This window comes from Spermophilus citellus (assembly GCF_964194105.1).
Source record: "Spermophilus citellus genome assembly, chromosome: 11".
Classification (NCBI taxonomy): domain Eukaryota; kingdom Metazoa; phylum Chordata; class Mammalia; order Rodentia; family Sciuridae; genus Spermophilus; species Spermophilus citellus.
This window is the reverse complement of record NC_138192.1, coordinates 115,131,087-115,147,277: the sequence shown is the minus strand read 5'-3', so window position 1 is coordinate 115,147,277 and position 16,191 is coordinate 115,131,087. Positions and strand designations below refer to the sequence as shown.

The following is a 16,191-nucleotide window of genomic DNA, read 5'->3' as shown; positions in this document are numbered from 1 at the left end:
GTGGTAACCTTTTCCCGTATCCCTTCATTCCCCTTTGTCAGCCTCCTCCTCGTGGACATGGCAGTATAATTATTCTTAAAGGTGACTTGTATTGTCTTTTTAAAACTATCTTCATAGACATTCATTCTTCATACACTTCCCCTCGCCTCAAAGTCATGATTGACACCCTAAATAAAATGCATACCAGGTGTCTCTTTCTCTGAAGAGTTTGTAGTAGGATTTCTTTCAAGGATCAATATTTATACAACCTAATGCCAATGATCATAAATAACTTAAGGATCTGATATTTCTCTATTTACTGACTTATATGAAAGTACTTTAAATAGTCACATCTCTAAAACTTTTCTTAAATATTTATCTTTAAAAACATATTCATATTTGTGAGAATCTCCATGAATAGAGGGATGTCTCAAAGAGGGTCATGTAATTTTTGCCAATTGATTAAAACAAACATCCTGCATGTTCTGTGAAATATGTGTCAGTTTAGAATGGAAAGCTGTGAATTTTATATATGAACTTTGATAGCCATGTGGCCTGGAAATATGTACCCTCAATGAAATTAAGATTCAAAGAATATTTGGATCTCCAACCAACTTTGAATTTTTACCCGCATGAGAGTCAGTGTATTATTCTAGGACTTTTAAGTATACCTAGATTTACAAGTTAGATAATTATTCTGCTAGAGAAGACTTTGTTTTCAAAGATAATTTAATAGCTAAGATACTAAATATATTTATAAATAAGTTTCTATATATTTGAAAATAAATATACTTTTCCCTGAGACCTTTCAGGAAACTTAAATCTGTGAATAATCTGGTGAAGTGCTTTATTAAACATACAGAATTCTTGGAAAGGTTATTAATTACAAAGAACTTTTTTTTATTCCTAGAAAATTGAACATTGGCTGACATTATAGAGAATACAGTGTTTAAGAGAAAGATAGTTTTCTGTTCTATAAACCTAAATATTTCAGGACTGTTTTGTTTTATCCTAAGTGGAGTCTATTGTATTAACAAATTGATTCTCTTTCCTTATTTTTCCTTTTCCTTAAACAAAAGAACCAAGTCCATAACAGTCACACATACCAAGATGTGGAAACATTGAATTTATTATGTACTTCATAATGTCATTTCAGTTGTTAACTCTTTTTGAAAAAAATTTTTGATCTTTTAATAATTTGACCAGTGGTGTGATTTTAGAGTATACTTTTTGAGTAGAAATAAAGCTAGATTTCTTTTTTCAAACTGACAGAATGCTTAGGCTGATGAGAAATAAAACTGGGTTTTTAATTATTACCTTTGTCTATTTGCCTAAGATTCGGCACCATTTAGAAATGTGTTTGTTTTACATCATGTCATATGGCCTTTGGAATGTCGTTTTCTTCTCAGATAGCAGAGTCATTGGTAATGAAACTTTCACAAATTAGAATTTTCTTTAAAGGAAACAATATAATCAGTAAATGAAGTTTGTATTCTGAATTACATTGTTTGTGTTAAAGCAATTTCACAATTGTTTCACAATTTTCCTTCGAAAATAAAGAAGAAAACAGATTAAGGAGATTTTAAAAAAACAATAGTTTTATTTGTTGTAAACATTTGTGTTTCTCATTTGAAGAACAATAATAATCATCTAAGAAAGAATTTGTTGCATTGATTTCCAGTGTCAGGAGGTAAAAGGCTTTACCAAGCCCAGATCATTTTTATTATAGTAATATTAACTGATAAGCAATCTGTTTTTAATGGTGACATCCATGAACATTAAATTTTAAATTGGAGTGAATACTCTATATAACCAAATCTCATCTTTTAAAATTTTTAGGTACATCTGGTCCTGTCCAAGTAATTATCACTGAGACCCCCAGTCAGCCCAACTCTCACCCCATCCATTGGAATGCACCAGAACCATCTCACATCACCAAGTACATTCTCAGGTGGAGACCTGTGAGTATCCATCCAGAAACCCTGAATATTGAGTATCCCCACCTCACCAAATTCTGATATGTTTCTTTTGTTTGTTTCTAGCTTTTGAGTCAACAGATCTGATTAACTATCAGTATGTTTTCTTAGTGAGAATATGTGGTCAATCAAATTGACTGGTTTTTTTTTTTTTGTATTTAGAATTTAGAAATTTATGTTGCAAGGAATTAGAAATGATAGCATAAACTTAATCTTGCCCAATGTGGGAAGATAATCTAATTTTTTTGCATGTCTTTCAACTCTATTAAAGGAAGAACTTATTGGGATCCGTCCTGTAAATTAATTCCTTTCTTTTTTGATTCACTTTTTAAACCATATTTTTGTTTTTTGTTTTGTTTTATGTGTGGTACTGAGGATCAAACCCCAGGCATCCTGCATGCCAGGCAAGTGCTCTACCACTGAGCCACATCTCCAGCCTAAGATTCATTGTTTCAAGCATTAATTTTATCTCCTAAGGTTATTTAGATAGAAGAGAAAGAGATGGATGAGAGGAAAGTGCAGATGAGGGATGATAGTTGGTTTATTTAAAGAATGAGCCCTGTGATTTTCTAAACGTCTAGAAACTGAAGAAACCATACCAAGGAAGATAATGTCCATTAAGCTTTAGTTTTTCTTACCCTCTCAAACCTACCCCAATACAACTTCTAAGTTCATAACATGATTTGAGGAACAGTACTTTAAATACAGGAGAAAATGTCTATTAAAATGGAAACTTTTTGATTGTTTCCTTATGAGTATATTTTCTAATCTTTTCTTCTGATAGCTAATTTTAAAAGCTCACATTGAATACAAGTTTACTACCAATTTGGAGCTAATTTTAATGACTAATTTCAAATTTTTTCACAGAGTATTTGAGTTAAAATTTAAGTTCAAAGGATACTAGGATCACTTTCATTTATCCCCAAAATATAAATGGGCACTTGAGCATTTGAATTAAATCTGTGAACTGGTTGATTGGACAATTAAAAAGAAAAATCACTGGGGATACAAAATGTATTTTGATACTCATACTACTTTGAATATTTATACTTAAAAGGATTTCGTCTTGTTTGAAGTTAGGGTGTTTCTTCTCCACACATTCTATTGCAGTGAGCTTTGTGATCTATGACATATTAATGAAGTTGAACAGGATGTGAAAAATGTAAACCAGGAGCAAAAGATTAAATAAACTGAAATTACATTCTTCTATAGTCTTGTCCAAAGTTGGCTGACCACTTTTGATGGGATAGTTTGTATCCAAGAATGAGTCACAAAACCAGACCAGTTGAATCTTGTTTGTGCTGTCCCCAGAATCTGAATCGCAAAAACAGTATGGTGCCTTTGGACACTTCCGCAGGGCAAGAAACTTGAATTGTATCCCACCAACTTAAAAGATGATAGAACATATTTCCCATTTTAGAAAGGAAACTATCTCTGCTTATTGTAAAAGTGGGAAAAAAGTGGGCAAGATGAAAATTTAGGATATCATAATTGTATTCACCAATATTAAGTAATTGCTCTGGCCAAAGCAAAGGTGTTCAGCGCTTGCAAATTCATAATCTCCAGCATGTCACATAACTCTTGGTTTTTCCACCTGTAAAATGAGTGCAGTGATACCAACACTACTGAGTAGGATGCAGGGAGGTGAAGGTCAGTGGGAGAAGCAAGCAAAACAGCACAGAGCTATAAACTCTCAATAAATAATACTTACAATACAATTATTAACATCAACAAACTTTACTGCTAGCCCCTGTTCTGAATTCAGTTTTCCACAACTGTCCTCCAGAGTGGAGCTGAAAATCTACTCATTTGTCTTTGAAGATTGCTCACCTCATTCATCTCTGAATGTGCATCCTTGCAAACTCTTGTGTGATTTTTTTCTTTTTTTTTAAATTTCATTTAAATTTTCAGAAAAATTCTGTGGGCCGTTGGAAAGATGCTACCATTCCTGGTCACTTAAACTCCTACGTCATCAAAGGCCTGACCCCAGGAGTGATATATGAGGGGCAGCTCATCAGTTTTCAGCAGTATGGCCACAGAGAAGTGACACGCTTCGACTTTACCACCACCAGCAGCAGCACCCCCAAAGGGACCAGTACGTACCTAGCATCCTCGTGTCTACACCTGGGTATCCCAGACTTGGGCTCCCTGCAGGACCTGCTTCATTCTCAGTTCAATTCCTTCCGTGAATGGCACCTCCATTTTTTAAATTACAGTATTCTTCAGACAAGAAGGGTGAACATTCTAGAAAACTCAAGGACTGCTCTCCCCCTTTCTGTGGCACTCTAGGCAACACCGTGACAGGAGAGACGACACCTTTGTCACCGGTGGTGGCCACATCTGAATCTGTGACTGAAATCACTGCCAGCAGCTTTGTGGTCTCATGGGTCTCAGCTTCCGATACTTTGTCTGGATTCCGGGTGGTGTATGAGCTGAGTGAGGAGGGAGCTGAGCCACGGTACCTGGGTAAGCTAACCACATTGTCTCAGGACAGGTTTGGAGGGGTGATGGGTAGACCCCCTGGGGACAGGGCATCATACGTGGTCTGAACACTCTCCCCTCTGATAAGTCAGGGAGGGGCAGACCCTTTACAGAACTGGCTGGGTTCCTGTGAGCAACGGCACTTTGTCCTGGTCCCTGATGTGAGCTTCACTGAGCACCAAGTATTTGCCTGGACATAGGTTTGCACAACAGGAACTATTTTCTCATGGCAGTGATTGTATATGAGGACTACCTCTGATGATGGTAGCGTTGAAGAGTGCTCAGGTCCTTTGCTTATGCTTCTCAGATTCCCATGGTTAGAGATCTTTTACAAAGTTTGTTGAACTCATTCATGGGACCAGCATCCAGGTCAAGAAAAAGAATATCCCTCCCACCCCGACCCCCATCACTTTCTGCCCATTGCTGCTACTATGACTTATAACCACACAGAGCTATTTTCAAAAATTTGGGGGTGGATTATTAAAACTATGCATCTTTAGGAGAAGATTTTGGAAAAACGAAAGAAGAAATATCCCATAGTACATTAATAATCACTGATTATCTTTTACTACATCTCCTTCTAGTCTTTCCCCCCCTGTGATATGTAGTTCTTCTTAGATCAGCTGTGGAGGCATTGGTTTGCTTTGATCAGTGACCTTTCCTTTTTTATTCCAAAGAACTCCCGAGCACGGCCACTTCTGTGAGCATCCCTGACCTGCTTCCTGGCCGAAAGTACATTGTAAATGTCTATCAGATAGCCGAAGACGGGGAGCAAAGTTTGATCCTGTCTACCTCACAGACAACAGGTACCTGTGTGCTACGTGGTTTTCAAGGAATCCTTTTGTAAAAGTAGGACTATAGCAAAGTTGCCCAGCTGCCTCACTTCCTCCTTCCTTTCTTTGTTAGCTCCTGACGCCCCTCCTGACCCTACTGTGGGCCAAGTTGATGACACCTCCATTGTTGTTCGCTGGAGCAGACCCCAGGCACCAATCACAGGTGGGTTTAGCCTTGTTCTTTGGCTTCTTTGTTAATCTTTATGGCTAAGTGTGGCAAGAGCAGATTCAGACTGTGGATCAGTGTAACATTCCATTTTACCAACTCCTTACACACACACACACACACACACACACACACACACTCACGCACACAGCCCTGCAAAGGCAGCTCATTGGCCATTACAGCAAGCATTTCCAGGGCTGCAGAGGTGTGGCATTTCTGAAAACCTTACACTAAGGCTTACTCTTAAAGAAGAGCTAAGTTGCCTATTCAGCCTCATAATAGAGGTTCCTCAAAGACACAGACAGGGCTTGGTTCCTCAAAGACACAGACAGGGCTTGAGAGCTCTGTGTTCAGGCTGGTTCATTAATTGCTTCCATAATCCAGAGCTCAAAGAAGAGAAATCAGCCTAGCATGAAGATTTCCACCTACTGGCTTTTCTAATTTGACAGTTATTAAGTATCTCATGTCTTCAAGGATGATATTTATTATTAAAAAGGTTTGTATGGCTCTTCTTATTTTATCTTTGTGCTGAATAGTCATTAGAAGTGGTAGCATTGAAAGAATCAAAAAGAATCTTGCTGATTCTTAACTAATCAAGCAAGGTGTAAGGGTGACTAGAGAGGGGAGGATTCATGATTTTCTTAGCCTCTGTTTTATAAAACAGCACTTCATACTTTTCTCCTGACCCTGCAGGTTACAGAATAGTCTATGCACCATCAGAAGAGGGCGGTAGCACCGAGCTCAACCTCCCCGAGACTGCCAACTCTGTCACCCTCAGTGACTTGCAGCCTGGAGTTCAGTACAACATCACCATCTATGCCGTGGAAGAAAACCAGGAGAGTACTCCTGTCTTCATCCAGCAAGAAACCACGGGCACCCCACGGTCAGGTAATGCTCCCCTTGGTGTCTTCTCCCCTGGGGCAGCTAGATAACAGGTAGACCTCCTGGGATCCAGTTCATTCCATTAGCCTCCTGGGGAGACCTGGAGTACAAAGACCAAGGTTGATTGTCCCTGAGAGACGGTGGTTTTCTCTCTGTCAGTAGTGTTCCTACATTCAGATCATCTTAAACTAAGGATATTCCGCTGAAGTGTCCACAATCTAAGTAAGGGAGCTTATCAAAGACAGCTGTTGGCACTTCTAGTCAAAAAACAATTTTACCATCAATTTTTCTTATTTTTTTCCTCAGAAGCCTAGGGTCATTTTATCTGTTGCTCTTAGGATTATTATAAAATAGTTCAGTAAAATAAGACCATCTTATCTTTTTGGCAGTTACCTTAAACTGTATTTTTTTTTATGTTTAACTTCTCTCTCCAAATTGATACCTCTTATGCTGTAAACTCATACATTTACCTATGTATTTTAGACACAAAACTTCAAATTTCATAATGTAAGCAGTATGACTGAACCATGAAAATCTATGCAAAAAAAAAAGCCAATTATCTGGTTAAGAGACAAAATTTAGCAGTGCTCTGGAGGGTAACCCCATGAAGTGCCTAACATGTCCAGGAAAATGGCCTTAAAGACAGTTTTCAGCTGGCCATGGTGGTGCACATCTGTAATCCCAGCAACCTGAGAGACTGAGGCAGGATTTCAAGTTCAAGGCCAGCCTCAGCAACTTATCCAGGTCCTAAGCCACATAGTGAGACCCTGTCTCAAAATAAAAAATTAAAAGGGCTGGGGATGTGGCTTAGTGGTAAAGTTTCCCTGGCTTAAATTCCCAGTACAAAAAAAAAAAAAAAAAAAAAAGTTGGAATTGTGAATGACTTGCTGTTTCTTGTCTGTTAGATAAAGTTCCCCCTCCTAAAGACCTGCAGTTTGTGGAAGTGACAGATGTGAAGGTCACCATCATGTGGACACCCCCTGACAGTGCAGTGACTGGCTATCGTGTGGATGTGATCCCTGTCAACTTGCCTGGGGAGCATGGGCAGAGGCTGCCCATTAACAGGAACACTTTTGCAGAAGTCATGGGGTTGTCCCCCGGGGCCACCTATTACTTCAAGGTCTTTGCCGTGAACCAGGGGAGGGAGAGCAAGCCTCTGACTGCACAACAGACAACCAGTATGTACTCTTCCTACCTGTGTCTGCCCCATCCCCAGCTTCTCCACCCTCACATCTGACCTATGTGGAAGTGCAACCTTGCTGTTCTATTAACCTCCTGGGTTTACAGCCTAGCAGTAGAAAAATGCCCAACAGGGAGACTGTGTATTGAATGTAAAGCTCACTAAACTTGGAATGAAAATTCAGATAAGCTCTGTGGATGGTAAATGGTAATCCATTTCCAATACTCAGGGGGATGGCACTAAGAGAACCTAATTTCCTTTGCTAATGGAAACATGGTTAAGTAATTTGAGTGCATTTTTTATTTAATAAATATAGCTAGATCTAAGTTAAAATGTAAACTGCTAACACTTTTATAGTAGAATTTAAGAATTGTAGTTGCTGGGCTAGGGATGTAGCTCAGTGGTGGAGCACTTACCTAATATGTTCAATTTCCAACACTGCAAAAAAAAATGTGGAAATGAATGTGTCTACTATTTTGAACACTGAGTTGTCTGCTCAGTTCTAGCAAAGTACTCATATTTAATCTTCATTTTAATCTTATAAAGGAAAATATTATTATCTCTACTGGATTCAGAAAGAAACTGAAACATTTTTGAAGTTCTGCAAGTTGTAAGGTCATAGAGCTAAGAAGAGATAGAACTGGCTCTAAAATCTGACTTTTTGATTCTGGACTCCCTGTTTTCAATTATACCCAGCCACCTCCTAAAGATTTCTTGTATCTGAAATGTGTTCTAGAATTCTGAGGGGAAACTGCTAGTTGTCATAGTCAAGAAGAAAACCCACAATGGATGTGATTCTTTCAGATAGCACAAAGTCACCCATGTCCTACTGAGAATCTGAGGTTCTGAGCCTGTTCTAATGACTATAATTAGTGTCTACTCAGAACCATGCGAAAATAACATTTATTTCTCCAGCAAAGGACTATTCATTTAATAAATGCATAGACTCTTCCTTTGATCCATAGGGAACTTCCGTCTTGCTGTCCTTTCTATTGAGTTTCTCTCTCTTCCCATAACCTTTCTGGCTCTGAGAAAATTGTGGGGTTCACAAGTATTTGTTTTGCTTTTTTAAGAAAATGCCATCGCTTTAATGTAATTGTAATTTGTGAGTGTGATGGGAGATCTTGCTGAAAATGAGACTGTCCAAAGGATAACCCTCAAGGGGAAAAGGTCAAGGATTTCTCATGGCTGACACAGTGTTTAGGCAAAGTTGTACAAAGTGCTCTGCCTCTTAAAGGCTCATTTTCTCCAGAGTTTTGACTTTTCCTTTAGTTTCTACCTTGAGTAGAAGAAACGCAACACTGTTTGGTCAAGCTTTAAGATTTCAATGAGATAATTACTGATCTAAATATTTCTTGACATGTTTCATCTTTTTTTTCTAGAACTGGATGCTCCCACTAACCTCCAATTTGTCAATGAAAGTGACACAAGTGTCCTGGTAACTTGGACCCCACCTCGGGCCCGGATCTCAGGGTACCGACTGACGGTGGGCCTGACCCGAGGAGGCCGGCCCAAGCAGTACAACGTGGGGCCCTCTGTCTCCAAGTACCCTCTGAGGAACCTGCAGCCTGGGTCTGAGTACACTGTCACCCTTGTAGGTATCAAAGGCGACCAAGAGAGCCCCAAAGCCACTGGAGTCTTCACTACATGTAAGCCAAAATTTAGTTCTTTTTTTTTTTTTTTAATGGTGCTGGGGATTGAACCTAAGGCCTTGTGCATGTAAGGCAACCACTCTACCAACTGAGCTGTATCCCCAGCCGTATCATAGGTTCTTTACTGTATTTCTGCAGTCTCTGTTCTTCCATTTTTAAAGGTTAATTTTAAAAACTTAGTACATCATTTAAAGCAATGCTACTAAAAATGTGCTCTACGGATTGGCTACTGTGCCATAAATTGTTTATTATTCATCTGCGAAAGACAAGGAGCTTGTGCCAGAATGTAATTCAAAAGCATGCTATTTCATTTAGCTGATATAATTTTTGAAGAAAGATCTTCTCTATGAGGGCTGGTGATGTGACTGCATGAGCAAAACACGTGCCTAGCATGCCCAAAGCCCTAGGTTTGATCTATAGTGGCTCAAAAAAGGAAAAAAAAATTTTTTTTTGCATACATTGCCAAGTTCCTTATTTCCTCCTAGGCTAGCACTTTGAGTAGCATAATGACCCTGCAATTAGAAAAATTGAATTCTATTGGACAAAATAAATTTACCAAATAGTTAAGACAAACTAAATTAGCATCTCTACCTATAGTTTATTACATTGGGCATCAAATGATAGCCATACAAGCAGAATAAAAAATATCTAGGGACTGAGCAGAAACCAACCAATAGAGCAAGAAGCTGAGGAAATTATTTCTCCCAAGTGTTGTTGACGCAAAGCATTAAGTACTTTTAAAGGACACAAAAACGAACTTTCTTTTCTTTCTTTCATTTTTTTTCTTTTCCTTAAAAAACTCTTGAAGTTCCACAGAGGGTGAAAATTCTAACAATAATTTTTGGTCATGTTTCTACTTTTGCTCAACATTTTAGAGGAAATGGTCTTAAATCTTCTATATATACACATCACAATAAAGGCCTCTATTCACAAACTGATTTCCACTAAGTACATTCCATTTACATTACAAAGAATTATGAGACTCCTTATTGCTAGCCGAATATTATTTGTTATTTTCAACTTGACATTTTGAATTATGAAAACATCTAACATAAGCACTTTTTTCAGCATATATTGCAACCATGTACTAGTTTTCAATTTCCCAAAAGCTTTCCACAAATCTTCCTCTTTTACTAATTTAAAAATATAGACATTCAAAAGCAGTCAAAAAAAAAGTCAAGACAACCTTTATTTTGTGCATAACTCTGGAATTTATTTCCCAAAGAAAACTCTCTATAAATGTTTCCCCATAGGAATCCATACTTCACCAAAAACTTATTTCCGTTTAAATTTGGTGTCTGGCCAGTGAAGGCTTTTTCCTAAATGATTGTTAATCACAGGCAAATGAAATTTGCTTTTCATTTGAAAGAAAGTTCACCTTAAAATTTCACTCTTTTATGTCATCTGGTTCTGAGAGAGCCTAAAATCTACTCTCATGAAATTGTCTTTGTGTTTCTTAAGAAAGGCCTTCACTGAGTTAGAATGGAAAGTCCAGTGCCTGTTTCCTTTCAGCAGAGAGCCTTTTTTACTGAAATGTAGAATTATATAGTTGTCTTTTTCATTAGCATGAGACATATTTTATGTACTTTTCTTTTTTTGCTGGATAGAGTGTCTATGAAATGAAAGAGAATTTTTAGTGAAGATAACAATAATTAGGTGGAGTGAGGGGATCAGTACAGGAACTTTTCTTTGGGGGAAGAACTTTGATATACTTATTGGAAATGCTATTTTTTGCTCTCTTGAATATGTTTTATATATATATATATATATATATTTACTTAAAATATAATTATATTTGAATTAAAATGCTAATAGCAAAATTGATTTTTATTATGTAAAGGTTAACATAGTACATTGCAGAGTATACTTTCAAAAAACATTTGTTGAAGAGATGATTGATTGAGAAAGAAATGATAATGAGAACCACTCAGGCCAGCTTATATTTAAATAAACCAACGTAAACAAGGAGTTATACAACTTCATTTGAACCTCAAACACTCCTGTGGCTGTAAACATCCGCAGAGCTTGCTGTTTTTGAAATTACTTTTAACTTTCTGTAGCTTTTTTACTGTCTTACTAAGCTGAATTCTGGGAATAACTTTCCTGAGTTTTATAACTTGTGCTGAATTCTTAAGAGCAAATGTGAGAAAAGTGGGAAGAAGCAGCTATTTCTGGGGAAAATATGGCTCACTCCTTTATTGATAGGGCATATTTTATTTCTTTAACAGCCAGGTTCTTCACCTAACAAGACCTTCCAGAATCTGTAACTCATAGTTAACAGTCACATCCTTTGTTTGACATCAGTGTGTGGGTTTGTGGTTTGGTGATTTTCCTGTAATGGTCTTCCCAGACAGAAAGGATCATCTTAAATTTGGGAAGATTTTCCCTGGCTAGCTCAAGCAATAGAAAATACCCAGTTCTAAAGTCCAGGACTGTTGGAGAGAATGTAATTTGTGAAAAAGTTGTGGCTTTCACAGATGTTCAATAAAAGAAATTGACTGTTCTCTAAATTGTTTCTTGTGGGCCATTAAAAATGGTGACCCCCGGCTGGCCCTGGTATTTTGGCAAAGTGAGCCACAGCCACGTAATGTATGATTTCAGAGGTGCTGGAGAGTACCAAGGATCACCCACCCCCGTTTCCCCAAATGCCACCAGAATAATATACTTAACAAAATAGCTCACTAAACCTTAGTTCAGTTCATTCATTATAGCAGTCTCTGCAAAATGGCCCACACAGATATTTGACTTTTTCCCACACAGTATTTTAAAAATAAAAATAAGAAGTAAGACATTAAAATCCAGACTGAGGGGGAAAAACAGGAAGAATTGCAGTGTTGAGTCTAAATTCCCAAATGGCATCAAAAGAAAAAAAAAACAAAACATTTGATTGGAGCTACATAGACTAGAGTCTGAAGACTTTTTAATCTCTGTTGGTGTAATTCTGGAGGATAACTCTTTGTCTCACTAGCCATTCATGATTTAGAATAAATGCTTTCAGTAGTTATTTTTCCCAGTGAGAACAGAGTTTGATTGGGACATAAAATGGAAGGAATTGTGAAGGCATAACCCAGGGCTACTAATGTGCTCCAAACCCTTGAACTTAATTCACCCAACTCAAACTTCTTGGCTTCCAAAGCCTCATCTTTCTAAGTTTATAACAAGAATTTGCAAGGCTGTTGGGAATGCCTGCCTTAACTGTGTACACATGCTCTTTTTCCTCCTCGCTTTTTTGAAGACATTTTAAAAATTTGTCCTTTTTAGATATACATGATATAGAGTGTATTTTGACATATACATATGGAGTATAACTTATTCTAATTCGATTCCGGTTTTTGAGGTTGTACAGGATATGGAGTTTCACTGGTGGTATTCATATATGAACATAGAAAAGTTATGTCCAATTCATTCTGCTGTCTTTCCTATTTCCATCCCCACTCCCTTCCCTTCATTCCCCTTTGTCTAATCCCTTGCTTCAAGGAATATTTTTCACTAAGAGAAATAACTGGTGCTAGGATGCTAGAAGATGCAAAATAAACCTTTGTTATGATTTCTAATTCTAGTGATAGGATACTAAACTTCTATAGAATTCTTATGAATGAACAATCATATATTAAAAGGATGAATTTTTACAATTAAAATACATCCATGATTTCAGAATTTTTTTTTTAACTTTTATATGGCATCACTTACCACAACCAAGCAACCAAAAATATTGGTCACCATTGTGGAAAATTCATCAAAAAGCTATTTTTAAATCACATCTGTAATTTTACCATTGCTCTTAATGTTTAAGAAACCAAATGATCCTCTGTTTGCAGTGACCAGTTACATATTTTATAAGGGACTTTATTCTGTTATAAGAAAATTTATTGTCACCAAACTCAAATCCCAACAATGATGAAAAGCCACAAATCACAGAATCTAAGGAGTTGAAAGGGTTGTCTAGCCACCTATTATACTCAAGTGTGATTCACAGACCAGAGTTGGCATCATTGGCCTGTTTGAAAAGCTAGCTCCCCAACCCCGTGCTGGACCTCCAGAATCAGCACCTGGATTTTCACCAGGTTATTTGTGTGGCACATTGATCATTGAGAAGCACTGCTCTTCTCACCTGATGAAGTAACTCCTTCTCCATCTACCGGTTCATTAAACTCAAGTTCTAGATAAAGATACTGTTTTTTTTTTACATTTTCTACCATTATTTACGAGTTGAAGGTGTTGAACACATGTGTTGGTTCATTTCACAGTGCAGCCATCGAGCTCCATTCCACCTTTCAACACAGAGGTCACTGAGACCACCATTGTGATCACATGGATCCCTGTTCCAAGGATTGGGTTTAAGGTAAACTGCAGATGTTCCTAAATTCTTGCGATGCAGGCTTGATAGAGCCGTCCTGTTTTTGCATGCAGTAGATAGAAGCTGTTCAGGAGAGGAGACCTGGGTGTTGTTACTTGCCTCTGTTCACACCTGGAGGATCCCCTTGCTTACCTTGTTCAGTTGCTGCAAGGATGGACTGAGGCTGTGTGTGTGCTTTGCAAAGGAGAAAACAGTAGCACGGACCTGTTAGTTGTTGCTGTTTTTATTTTCTCTATCCTTTCCCCCAGGGAACTACATTTAAGAAAAATATAGGAGAACTCCATTTGATATGTTGTTCTAAATGGGTGCCAAGCAGTTCACAAAAGCCAGTTTGGGGAGAACAATTAAACTCGGAGTCATTTAAAAATCACACTTTTATCTAATCAGTTTCCTTTTGACTTGTTCAAAGCCCCATGGGTAAATTTCTTTAATAGAGGTTAAGATTGAGGTCTCCCTTGTAGATATCTGGATTCATGTTCTTTAAAGTAATGATATTAGGGAAATGATGAATACAAATGAATATGCTTGAAAGAATTACTTTTGTTGTTTATGTAGAGAATGGAGGAAGAAATAATTCATCAAGACTGGAAATTAAGACTAAACCCCCAGGATTGTTTAAAAATAAGCCAGAGGTCATTTCCTTTTTGAGTATATAATGGCCATATTGATGATTAGGCCACTTATTGAGACTCCTTTTTGAAGTGTGCCAATGTACCTTGTGGATTTCCTTTAATGGCATCAATCTAACTTTCAGATGCTGCGTAGCATATGAAGGATTTCTCTGAGGTCTAACACCATTTCATAACACAATGTTACCTGGGTTTTTGAAATAGAAATTTAAAAGGATTTAAAACTATGGGCACATTTATTTTAATTCTTCTTTTGTAACATATCCTGCAGCTGAAACTGTGAACATAATGTCTTCAACAGGAGGATTGTGTGTGTGTGTGTGTGTGTGTGTGTGTGTGTGTGTGTGTTTAATAAGAGGTGCTACAGAGGCTGGTGCCCTGAAATGGCAACTGAAAAGTGAACTGGATGTAAATAACTCATTTAATAGAGTGCCTAGGGAATTTCCTCTCACACAAAAGAAAATAGAAGTGAACTATATCATGTGGCCCAAAGCCCCCTGTTTGTACCAGAAGGTCCTTTATCAAGCAAATCAGCATTTTTAATAGAAGGTTCCAGGCATTTCTCTGGAACCTTCCATCACAAACCACCTTAGTGCCATTTGAACGATACCTCTTCTACCCTGGCTCCAATCTAGGGAATTTCCAGCTGAGGTTGGAAATAGAGCTACGGCACGTCTCCAGTGCCTCCCCAGTGAAAGTACATTGTGTGTTTCTGAGGAGCCATGATATGTAAAGTCTAACCACAACCTCTCAACATGTATCTAGTTTATAATTTAACTATTATTTAACCAGAAATGCTTGTCCTTTGTGTTTATGTGCTCTCCTCCCTCTAGCTGGGTGTGCGACCAAGCCAGGGAGGTGAGGCCCCACGAGAAGTGACTTCAGCCTCAGGAAGCATTGTCGTGTCTGGCTTGACTCCAGGAGTCGAATATGATTATAGCGTCCAAGTCCTGAGAGATGGGAAAGAAATCGAACAGCCGATTGTCAACAGAGTGGTGACACGTAGGGAGAGTTCTTGTGTTTTTTTCTTTTCTTTTAGCTTTTCAAACTGTTCTACTTTTTAAAATCTGTCAATAGCACTACTTATAAAAACAGTATGGGGGAAAAATCCTATCCCAACTTACTACTTAGAAATTTGGAAGAGCGGATCCAACTCATGCCAGGTATTTTGGGGCATAAGATATGTTCTTTCCATGTCAAGAGTATTTGCAAACTGGAAAGATGGAAATAATTCCATTCGTAGTACAAAATAATTGTGCACCATGTTTTCATACTATAACTTCTATAATTTCACCAATTCTGGAAGGAAGGGAGGGAGGGATGAAGGGAAAAGAAAGAAGGGGAAGAAACATTCATCTGGCCAAGTACTTTGTGTGAGCTCTCATGTTTAATTTAACATTTTCTTTTTGCATAGCACTGTCTCCACCGACAAACTTGCACCTGGAGGCCAACCCTGATACTGGTGAGCTTACTGTGTCCTGGGAGAGGAGCACCACCCCAGGTAGGCCTGGGACCAGTCAGAGGGTTTCCAAAACCAAGATTTTATACTACCTGCTATACTTAACTTGAGGAATATATCTAGTTTATTACTTAACTCATTCTTATTTTACTGTTAAAATTTTTGTAAGAAGTAGCTGGGTGCAGTGGCACATGCCTGCAATCCCAGTGGCTTAGGAGGCTGAGGCAGGAGGATTGTGAGTTCAAAGCCAACTTCAGCAACTTAGTGAGGCCCTTAGCAATTCAATAAGACCCTGTCTCTAAAATAAAATGTAATATTAAAAACAAAATAAAAAGGCTGGGATATAGCTCAATTGGTAGAGTGCTTGCCTCACATGCATAAGGCCCTGGGTTCAATCCCCAGGACCACAAAGAAAAAAATAAAATAAAGGCTGCGGATGTGGCTCAGGGGTACATTGCCCCTGATTGCCCGTAGGTTCAATCCCTGGTACAAAAATAAAAACCTGTAAGAAGTATTTCTTGCACACCTCTACTGCTATGTGGGTATAAAACTGAGGTAATTATCTCTAAGTCTGATCAGTCTATACAATCACACAAA

General features: G+C 38.0%; 1 protein-coding gene across 10 annotated transcripts in view; it reads left to right on the top strand.

Moving 5' to 3' along the window:
* The window catches only part of FN1 (fibronectin 1), a 64,789-nt gene that overhangs the window by 18,899 nt on the left and 29,699 nt on the right, over positions 1–16,191 (top strand). For all 10 annotated transcript variants that reach the window (XM_081262294.1, XM_081262301.1, XM_081262296.1 and 7 more), the window contains exons 13-23: positions 1,819–1,940; positions 3,867–4,050; positions 4,245–4,421; positions 5,114–5,242; positions 5,343–5,432; positions 6,129–6,323; positions 7,223–7,495; positions 8,880–9,146; positions 13,397–13,491; positions 14,969–15,137; positions 15,550–15,636. In XM_081262294.1, coding sequence (XP_081118420.1) covers positions 1,819–1,940; positions 3,867–4,050; positions 4,245–4,421; positions 5,114–5,242; positions 5,343–5,432; positions 6,129–6,323; positions 7,223–7,495; positions 8,880–9,146; positions 13,397–13,491; positions 14,969–15,137; positions 15,550–15,636 — 1,788 coding nt within the window. The remainder of the gene's footprint in view (positions 1–1,818; positions 1,941–3,866; positions 4,051–4,244; positions 4,422–5,113; positions 5,243–5,342; positions 5,433–6,128; positions 6,324–7,222; positions 7,496–8,879; positions 9,147–13,396; positions 13,492–14,968; positions 15,138–15,549; positions 15,637–16,191) is intronic.